This window comes from Amblyomma mixtum, chromosome 5, assembly GCF_055824585.1.
Source record: "Amblyomma mixtum isolate Tamu chromosome 5, ASM5582458v1, whole genome shotgun sequence".
Lineage (NCBI taxonomy): Eukaryota > Metazoa > Arthropoda > Arachnida > Ixodida > Ixodidae > Amblyomma > Amblyomma mixtum.
The window spans coordinates 144,243,996-144,254,638 of NC_143016.1; the positions used below are offsets into that span (position 1 = coordinate 144,243,996).

Here is a 10,643-nt window from a genome sequence, read left to right on the forward strand (position 1 = left end):
AAGCGATCTACAACTTTTCCATTGACACTTTGTTCCTCAAGTCAATAATTAAAAAGTTAGTTAATTAAGCCTAACTAATTAGCCAACCTTGAAGAACGAAAAAAATAATGCAGACTAGGCCATGCGACTCTAAACAACCCTCATTTGGCTTCAGACGGCTAGGACATACCGTGTTTTTTAAAAGTTTGGTTACATTTAGCTGGGACATCTGGTATATTGTGACCACAGAGCCACCGTCGTCTTCGGAGAACTGGCTGCCATACTTTCCAGTGGGAATAAAGCTCGCTCCGTCATAAGATTCACAATATACACACTGCCTACCGTTGCAGCCAGCCATTCAACTAATGACCGGTCACGAGAGGTTGCTCTCGAAGAGCAACCTAGGTCTCACAAGCGTACCGAAGGCAGCAACTGCCTTCGCAGGGAAGTGGCGCGTCGCTGAAAGACTGCACCCCTGCCCCAGGACTGGCATGAGGAATCTATGATTGTGAAGTAGAGATTGGCTAATTCCGCATATATGGGCATTCGCCCCTTATCGCTCATCGAACTTCCATCCGTTAACAATGGATCTGAACACCGGATCATGAGTGAGCGCCAAAGTGCTCGCCCACATAAGTCGCATATAGCGTAGCTACGCAAATTTGACATTTTTTATAATTTGCTTGATTATCTTAGAAATTATGCACACATTTCAAAACGCGAACAATGAATTTTACGAACGCGAATTTTATGAGGATGATAACATTTCGGGAGAAACAGGTTATGAACAACATCGTGGGAGAGGCAATATTTTCGCGCACGGCGCTATTTGCATGCATCCCAATGACGTACGAATGAAGCCGTACACAAGCCACGCTGGTTATATTTTGCTAGATAAAACTGAAGTTGACGAGGATACCTAAGGCTTATTTGTGCCGTTGCGACGGGGTTACCTCTTCCTTGAAGAAATTTCAAAACTTGCACTAGTCTCACGTGAGGTGTCTCAAGGTTTTGTTCTCCGGGACTGTGAAGCGCACCTGCTGGAAATTTGAATAATAGATAAGTACCAGGGTACTAAAAGAGAGCACCTTTATCATATAAGGAATTTAAGCTCAATGAAAGTTGTCCCAAATTTAGAGCTTTTTTTCAATATACCATATAAATTAGTCTAAGGGCTCCAAATTTTTCCTTTTAAATTCTGCTGTAAATTTTCAACGTGCGGCCCGGACACGAACAAACAAACGTATCAACTTATTTTTTTTCTGAGTTATCCAGTCCAAAACCGGTGGTGCAGCCCTTAGGAGAGACTATACGGTACTAGTGTTTTTCACAAATCAGAAGGAAAAAAACGTAGCCCATTTTTTCTCCAAATTTTTGAAACCAGTGTCTAGGAGGAGGAGGCGAAAAAATACTATGTAACGTGCTACGCTGTTGTTCCCGAGAATGATATGAAAGCTGAAATCCGTGCCTTCTCGACAATCGGCAGAAGCGCCCAAATGAAGATACGAAAGCAACAAATACGCTGTCCGCTGCATTAAATTCGCCAAAATGCCAATACCTAATCACATTTTTATGCACTAACACTGGTCTGTGATGTAAGCAGGCTGCGGTGGCGATGAAAGCTGGTGCCTGGTGCCGGTGAAAGCTGCGAGTGCGGCCCACAGCAATGCAGGTAAACAAAACATTGTAATGTCACAATGCACATGTAACGTCGTCCTTCGTAAAGAAACTGAGCACATTTGAGGACAGAATGTGAAACTGTAAAACGTCAGTTCATAGCTAACATGTGTATAAAACAACCCAATTAACGGTTTACAGAAAGTTTTTTGCACTTAATCGTTTTGTTCTAGACTCTACCCAGCTTTTTTAACGAAGGATGGTCTCATTTTCATAGTTTCGAATACCTCTCTTATCAAAAGCGGCAATAATTTAAACTTAATTATGAGAAAATGCCGGCTGAAACCAAGACTAATACCTTCCGATGTTAAATTTTTCCGCAAGTAGTCCGAGATTGTAACCATCCATTTATTACAGTTCAGCCTGCCTTGGATAAATTTGTCAAGCTAGCGGACAGTTATGTTCTTCCATTTACTTCGGCATGAATCTATTTTTTTTCTTCTTTACTGCTAAGCTTTCTTGTAATGTATTTATGATATGCAAGTGCCATTCTTGTTTTATGACTTGATTACTTCTTTGTCTATGGCCCATGTGTTGCATGTGTATAATGATATTGTTAAACTTCAAACTATAGTCAGTGAAACTATTTGCACACCATATGTTCTTGTACACTCCTGTAAAAATCTCGAAAATGGATTGAAAATATCTCAAAATAAACTAATAGATTTCCATGGGCAGCACCAGCACCCGGCAACAGCGGCGCTATCGTATCCTACTGACGTCACAGACTGGTGGTGGTATATAAAATAATATTAAGTATTCTCTCCCTTGCTGATAAAGGCCGCAGTCTTCGCATGTGGAATCAATTTAGAACAGTGGACGGCGTGTTTGCTGCCTTCCCAAATTCATTTTGGGGTTTCTACCGATGCTCCATAAAGCCAAGGCATTGACCTTTGATAAGAGTGCTAGACATAATAAAAAGCAAGATGCTCTTTTGTATTCCTTTTCGCCTCCCTCTGGAGAATCGTTTCACAAAGGTTAGGAAGAAATATGATGTTTTTTCTCCGATTTTTGAAAACGATAGTGAGTTCAAATACAACAGATTTGGTTTCATGTGTCTTGTGTTTACATTTCTTGTATAACGACAAATCCCAGTGCACTTTGCAGGAGCTAGATGCTTATCCATTCTGCAAATCTAAAGCAGGTATGCCTCATAGACGCGCAGCAAAAATATCTTAGAGATAGCTTCACACGACACTTGAGGCCTCTTTGAAACTTCTGCTAAGCAGCGGCAACTTCTTCGCAACGGCGGAAATAAGCCTGAAATACTCTCACCTTCACCTTTATCACGCTATGTATACTCATCGCAAGTTGTATATGGCGATTCGTTACGTCATGGCAAAGTTGCGAAAGCTTCCCCACGACATATTTCATAATTTTTTTCTCTCCAAATTTATCACTATTCTCAGCAAACGAAATTGACAGTCTGCCTACTGAATAATTAGTGCATAGTATGTAAAACAATCAAATAAATTAAAAACTTGAATATTTGAGCAGTTTTTCTCTCGAGGAATGAGCATTCTTCAATTTTGTTGACATTTGGCAATGCCGTTTTCTAGGTAACCGTGCTTCTGACCTAAATATTTCGATTTCCTTGTCAGTAATACGTTTTCGCAATATCTTCCTAACCTGGCTACCTTTGATTATCCTGTACAGATATGTGGGGCGTTCCTCTTGGCCGCAGAAGGCAGATAATGAGTGCCGTCCTGGAAGCCACGAACGCAGTTCTTAATCTAGACAGTGGAAATTAGTCCTCGTGCCGTACTTTGGGCCAGTTCTTTTCTAGAGGCAACCTGAGACCCCTTTCTCGCCGTACGGCGCCATCTTTGAAACAAGACTGTGTGGTGCCCATAACAATAGGCGCTTTTTCTTTTTGGACAGAAACGTTTAACAACAAACACATTACTCGCGGATTACCAGCCCTGAGTTTACTAGTAGGGCTATCTCAGATTGTGAATGGCGAGCAGAATAAGAATAGATCGGGCTAAGAACCCTCACAAAAAAAATTCAGGGGGCACTTCGGCTCTCTAAAGTGCTGCAAGGCGAAAACGTTTCCTGGCCACTGTTTGTTTTTATTTACTTTTTATTTTTCATATTTTGTTTTATTTATTTATTTGCTCTTTTTCTTAATTTTATTGTTTTTATTTTTATTTCCTCATCTTATTTTTATTTTGTTTTTATTGTTGTTTATTTTGCATATTTTTATTTTTTATTTTCCTTTTCTTGTCTTTACTCCTTTTATTTTATTTATGAAGCCCTTGCATTCATTAGATGCGCCTTTATTCATGCTGGAACCTTGAGCATTTTAAGCAGTGACGCCGAAAGGCGGACGAATCTGCCGACGCGTCTGTCGACACATCTGCCGACGCGTCTGCTAACGACAGCATGAGGCATTAAAGGCTTTCGCCTTAAAAAGAATTATTTCATGCTAAGCGCGAAGGAACCCTTTTACAGCGCATTAACCGTACGTAACGGTAGCGCCAGCGAACTATGCAGCACGTACCGCATGCCTTCTTGAGGAAGGCAGGCGAGCCGGCGCACAGGATCTTTCCCGTGCTCATCATCACTATGCGGTCTGCCAGGACATCGGCCTCTTCCATATCGTGCGTCGAGAGCAGGACGGTTGAACTGCCGCGCAGGCTTCCGATCAGGTCCCAAATGCTGCGCCGCGTTTCGGGGTCCATGCCCGTTGTCGGCTCGTCCAGGATCAAGAGCTGCGCGTTTGGTTTCAATCGATCACACCTGAGCGATTTCATCAGAGCTTGGCTTCATTCAGACTCTGATTTTAGCAAACGCTGTCACCTGGGCATACGGAAAGGAATGTGCGTGCACTTCGGAAAACACACAGATAGAAAACACCCGATCGCTTCTGTGCTCTGTACACACATGTGACAGTGATCAGCGGTGCAGTCTATGATCTTTGCGCAATAGAGGTAACAATGACTTCAATATTTAGTTATACAAACAAAATCACCGCTATGATGATCCAGCGGTTCAAGTCATCGTTATGCCTTTGGCGCTGGCTTCCAGTCATGGTGCTCCTGAGAACCCAGATGCAAGAGAGCCGCTAATTTGAAGCTAATTCCTGACCACGAGGATATAATGCCGAATATATAAGATCACTTTTTAGGGGGTGGCGAGAGATACCAAAACGTCCTTTAATCAGCTAACTCCTAATGCACGTCCTTAGAGCGCGTCGGAAGGGAAAGCAATAAAAAGAAGAGAAAAGAAGTGCAGCACTTCGCTGCTTAGCGCAAAACAATTACCGCCGAGAGCGGGTTTACTGTGGGTGGAGCAGTGGTGCTTTGCGTTTTTGCTTACCTAGAGCAGAGTGGTTAAACAAAGGTGCGCTATGGGGTGCTAAGTAGGAACAAGTAGTAGAGTGGCCATAATTTGCAACTTTTTCATAATTGCTTTCGAGCACGACTCGGGCTTCTCGGGGGCGGCGAGGACTTTACGCTGCTGTGCGCGGCAGCGGTCATGAAGCTATGAGGACTCCCAGAGATATATGAATATCAAGTAGAGAATGCCCGATTCTGCATATATTGGGATTATTCCACTGTGCTACCGCGTCATACCCTTAAAGTGGAGCTTAATTGTCCCCTCCAATTTGTTTCGCGAGATCGCTCAAGTGTTACGAAAAACTAGCATACGCTATTTTTATTGTCTATTCATTTCGCCCCTTCTTTAATATCCTTTACGGTATAGCCCACGTGTCCACCCACTTTAAGATTGCGACCGCGCCTTTCCTCGTAAATTTCTGAACTTTTGGTGCGAAATCATTAGAGGGTAAACGTATCACCTATGCCCCCCGTTACATGGCGGTTACCTTGGGCTTGGTGACGAGCGAAATGGACAAGCTGAGCCGCCGTCTCATGCCTCCGGATAGTTCATCTGGGAAGAAGTACCGCTTGTCGGCCAGTCGCATGGAGTCCAGCGTGTCGACGACGGTCTTCATGAGCAGCTCACGGCTCTGGCCCTGGAGCTGTTGGGCGTATACACAAGGTGGGACTCAGTACAGATTCTGCCCATAAATGCCATTGCAGCGAGTTTTAGCAACGGAGAAATAAACGCCAACTGAAAAATCATTGATGAGAATTTTCAAGCAAGACACGAAGCGAGTGCTATTACTGCGATTGAACTTAGTAGCTCCAGATCAAAGTGCCAAGCATCAAGAAAGTGTGCCCGTTGGTTTCTGTCTGCGGAACATGTACATTTTGAGTTGTATTGGCGAAGCTAATCGAAATGTTAATCAATAGCAGCTGTCAGAAGAGAGAAGAAATGTCGTTAAGTGCCATTTCGAATTGTAAAGCACCACGACAAACATAAAAACCTCGCTCAAGTATATTCATGAGTAATAAATTGATTGTCTCTTTAAATGTCATGACCAACTTTTGAATTGATCTGTGATAGTCAAACCACTTTCAGTGCAATAAAAACGTTACTTACTGCAGAGTACCCGCACGAATCAAAATGTGGAGAAAACTGCGCTTCTAAGAGGGGTACATCATCCTCGATTTCTAGGTGTCCAGTGCACTTAAGTGTGCTTCTGAGCATGCGTTAGCGGGCTGTGTTTGAAGGCGTGCACCACCAGTGCTTTAATAACCTTGAATTTATCGGTTTATACTTGAGAGGAGCGAATGAAGCGTTGAGGACCGTTCATTGAAAGGTTGAATAAATGATTCTCACTGCAATCTCAAAAAGACTCTGCTTTAGCAAAAATCACAGCCTTTGCAGCCCCCTTCTCATTCACTTTAATTCGAAGCAACAGAGCATGCACAAGAAGCATAGTGATCTACCAGGAAAGCTGGAGAAAATCTATCGCTTGATAAAATCGTTTGGAAGATATACGTGTCTAGCGGTGTGCGGGAGCTGACGAATCCGAGAACGCTTTGTGGCCGTTGAAAGTGGAAAAAAAGGGAGTAGAAGTAAATATAGTGGCTCACCTGGCCGTAGTAGGTGATGTGCTCCACGACAGTGAGATCAGGGAACAGCACGTCGGACTGCTGACAGAAGGCAGTGCTTTTGGGGCCGTCGCCGCCATCGATCTTTATGGAGCCGGATGTTGGTCTGAGTAGGCCTAAAGTTCAGCAGGGAAGAGATACAAAGGCAATATGTTTACGTTTAATTGAAAGCGAAGATTTCAGCCTGTGGATGGCAGATTGCTCAAGTTCACTACACGACAAACGGCGATCAAGGAAGCACGGATGAACAGCGAATGGGCACAGGCGTGAGGGATCATTGATTACTACATTTGTTACGCCCCTGAAAACCGAAAAGCAGATGAGGTAAAACACAACGAGTGTATTACTATTGAATAAGCGTAGCTTGTTGGGCCAGTTGGTACATGGTACGTAGAAAACCAGCGAAAATTACGCAATCACAAGGAGGAGAAGTACACAGGACAACGCTGGAAGCGTTGTCCTGTGTACTTCTCCTTGTGATTACGTCGTTTTCGCCGGTTTTCTACGTACTGTGTACGCCCTCGGCGATGGCTTTCAGCTGCCGGCGACGGCGACAGCCTGAAGTCACTGGGGCTAGTGCCCATTTACAGAGAGCAAATATAGCACAAAAAAGCAATGAAATTATCTGAGTCGCCTTCTCCCCAGTCCTCTTAACGTGATACGTCGCTAAACGGAAACTTTTAGATCGAATGCAGATAATATCGGAGAGACTCCCCCAAAAGGACATGTAACCTCTGCGAACTCATGCACCGGCCGTGACAGCTACTTTATCATGAATACCATGTAAGCCAGGACGAAGTAAACACTCATAAGTGGACCTACCCGGCCTTCGCTGCTTCCATTCCATTCGCCAGGCGAATGCATTTAGAGAACATCCTGAAACATCGCATTTATCACTAGGTCGAGCTCAAGAGTCTGGATCAATCTGGTCTGGTCTATATTAAGGCCTTTAACGCGCGAACTACTCGGGTATTTTCATAAACGGTTTAAATGCAGATGTCCTGCCTTCGGGAAACTGTTGCGGCAGTTTAACTGAAAGTTGTTGGATTTGCAGCTTAGGTTATACCATGTCAACTCCCGAAGCCACAAAAGTATCGCAAATTCCAAAATAAATGCTAGAAAATAGAAACTATGTGTTTCAACATTTACTAACTGCATTTTGCCGCGTAGCTGCTCCTTGACAAAAGGCACCAAAAGCGAAGTGCACCTATATAAAACCTCGATCTTGTTGTACGTCGACTGATATTAAATAAAGCATAAACGAAACTGTGATGCGTATAGGAATTTAGGGTTAAGTATTACTTTGCTATTTATGCTCGGAACAGCCTGAACGTTCATAACTGCGGAATTTTTGCTACAAAACTGCGCTGATCAAGCTATCGTTGAAAAATGTTGCAAGCTAATAGAAAATCAAGAAATGTGGTTAACAAGCGTGGAAGGTTAGACGCATTGGTAAGAAATGTTTGTGAGAACTGGCGCAGCAGACACGAACACGCATAAGCAGAGGACGCCCACAGAAGCCCCACATTTGAAGTTTATAGCAAGGCTGCCGAGACGCCGAATTTAGTGCAGGCAGCACACCCACCGAGCAAAAAAACATGCCAAAAACGGACACACGTAGAAGATAGGTGCGATAACCCAAATGACCACGTGTGCTGTTACGGTATGAACTGAACAGAAATGCCATATACATTTAAGGGGATGTGTGCCAAGTGAAAAGCAACTTGGCGAGAACGATTTGCAAAGCAACAGGCGAGAGACCAAAGCCACCAAGACAAGACCTTTAAAAAACTATCAGGAGCACCTGCAAATGTTATGTGTGGTGTCATGATTTGCCTAGCGCATCTAGCTTCCGTGTGTTTCCGTCTCTTTTTTCTTTTTTGCTCTTCATTGCTCTTCAGTGCCTCTAAGTTGAACCTCAGAGTCACTGAAGAACGCACTGCACACCAGCCGCTCGCGGCACACACTGGGTGTGATCACTGAAGCTCCGGACAACGTGAAGAATCCCAAGTCTATAGTTTAAGTGTTTTAGAAGGTTAAATGCAGAGCAACTGAATTTTACCAGTGCTTGCGGCGAGCCCACGGACCTGCCGATAGGTCTGGCCGCTATGGTGAGTAGGAGGGTTAACGTAGCTTGAGTTTGCATATAGCCACCACGGCCTCCTTCTGTATCGTTTGTGATAACTGTCTCTTATGACTAAACATTCTTCTCCTTTAAAAAATAGCGCTCCCATTCGGCGCCCGCTGAGTATCATTTCGCAGCGGCCCCACTCACCAGCCAGAGCGCACATGAGCGTCGTCTTGCCGGCACCGTTGTGTCCCACCAGCACCGTCACCTGAGACGCGTAGATCTTGAGGCTGACTCCGTCGAGCGCGGTGGTCTGGCCGAACATCTGGGGAGTGCATGAGGAAGCGTAAACGCCGAATATACACTCAAGGCTTCAGTCTAGCAGGAGTTCCATTCAACGACAATATTGGTTTTGGAAGGGCTACCAGTGCAGGCTGTATCAATACGAGGCTGGTAAATTGGTTTTTGAGGAAAGAAAATAGAGCAGCATCTGTCTCACATATCTCGGCGGACACCTGAACCGCGCCGTAAGGGAAGGGAGGAAGGTGGGAGTGAAAGAAGAAAGAGAGAAACAGGTGCCGTAGTGGAGGTCTGCAGAATAATTTCGACCACCTGGGGATATTTAACGTGCACTGACATCGCAGAGCACACGGGCGCCTCTTGCGTTTCTCCTCCATCGAAACGCGGCCGCCGCGGTCGGGTTCGCACCCGGGTACTCCGGCTCGGTAGACGGGCGCCTTACCACTCAGCCACCGCGGCGGAAATACGAGGCTGTCCCTTGTAAAACTGCTTTCTGTACAGGTGTTGCTCTGCCTGAATGCACAGATTATGAAGAATGAACCTCTATGGCCTAGAAGTAAAGAAAAAGCAACTCTTCACTGAGCTCCTCCTTTTGTACCATGGGACAATTGGAACTAGTCGAGAACTGTGTGATGAATATAGGCTCCTCGAGTTTTACTCTAGTAAGATGGTAGCACTTTTAGCTCATTAATACCAGTTTACCAGTACTCCTAATGAGGGAAGTATATAACAGCTGTATCTCACGGTAACTCACCTATGGGGCAGAAACGTGGAGGCTAACGAAAAGGGTTGAAATCATATCGAGGACAGTAGTGGGGTATGGAAAATAAAATATGACTAAGGTTAAGAGATGGGAAGAGAGCATAATGAGAGAGCATAGGCAGACGCGAGTTAATGATATAGCAGAAATTAAGACGACACGGGCATGAACCGGGCATGTGATTCGAAGGTAAGATAGCCGATAGTCCCTGAGCATAACAGACTGGATTCCTAGAGAAGGTACGCGTACAAGAGGTGTCCTGTCGGAAGATGAGATTAGGAAGCTCTTTGGGATAAGGTGATCACAGCCAGAACAGGACTCGGTTGATAGAAGGGATATGTAAAAAGAATGCTGTCCTGCTGGGCACTTTTATTTTTCTCTTTTTAAAGTCTTTTCTAACATATGCCCTGCAGTGGACGTTGTCAGGTGATAGTGATGATGGTGGTTGATGATGCAATATATGCGATTATATTTTAATCCTTCTGTGATCGAAATGTGCCACTAGGCGGTAATGAATATGCGCTGCAAACCAGGTAACGTCATATTACATGCGGAACACATATAAGGCTAAAAAATCTGTTCGGTACTCGAACAAGACGCGGAGGGAATAGAGTGACCTAAAGAAGGCGTCGCGTCATGCACGGCATAGCGGGACTCCGGAAGGCTCTACTTATCATTCGAATTCGTGGCTCCTGGAGTCGTGTTGAAGGGACACTGATGATAAGTTCGTTTGCTAGTATGGATAGAATACGGCATTGCAGCAGCAACAGACTACTGCGACAGAAAATAAAGCTTTTGTAAGCTAGACATTGTCAGAAAACCAAGTAAAGGTGGCGCCATTACGGGTCGATTTCGTGCAGTAGACAGTGCATTTGTACCAAATTTATTTAAACGC

The 10,643-nt window shown here is 44.5% G+C and overlaps 1 protein-coding gene across 1 annotated transcript in view; it reads right to left on the bottom strand.

Moving 5' to 3' along the window:
• LOC149343966 (phospholipid-transporting ATPase ABCA3-like) overlaps nt 1-9,013 on the bottom strand; it is a 38,055-nt gene extending 29,042 nt beyond the window's left edge. The window contains exons 1-4 of the mRNA XM_089547113.1: nt 8,896-9,013; nt 6,603-6,736; nt 5,486-5,641; nt 4,160-4,370 (exon numbers count right to left, since the gene is read on the bottom strand). Coding sequence (XP_089403239.1) covers nt 4,160-4,370; nt 5,486-5,641; nt 6,603-6,736; nt 8,896-9,013 — 619 coding nt within the window. The remainder of the gene's footprint in view (nt 1-4,159; nt 4,371-5,485; nt 5,642-6,602; nt 6,737-8,895) is intronic.
• Between the last annotated feature and the right edge of the window lie 1,630 nt (nt 9,014-10,643).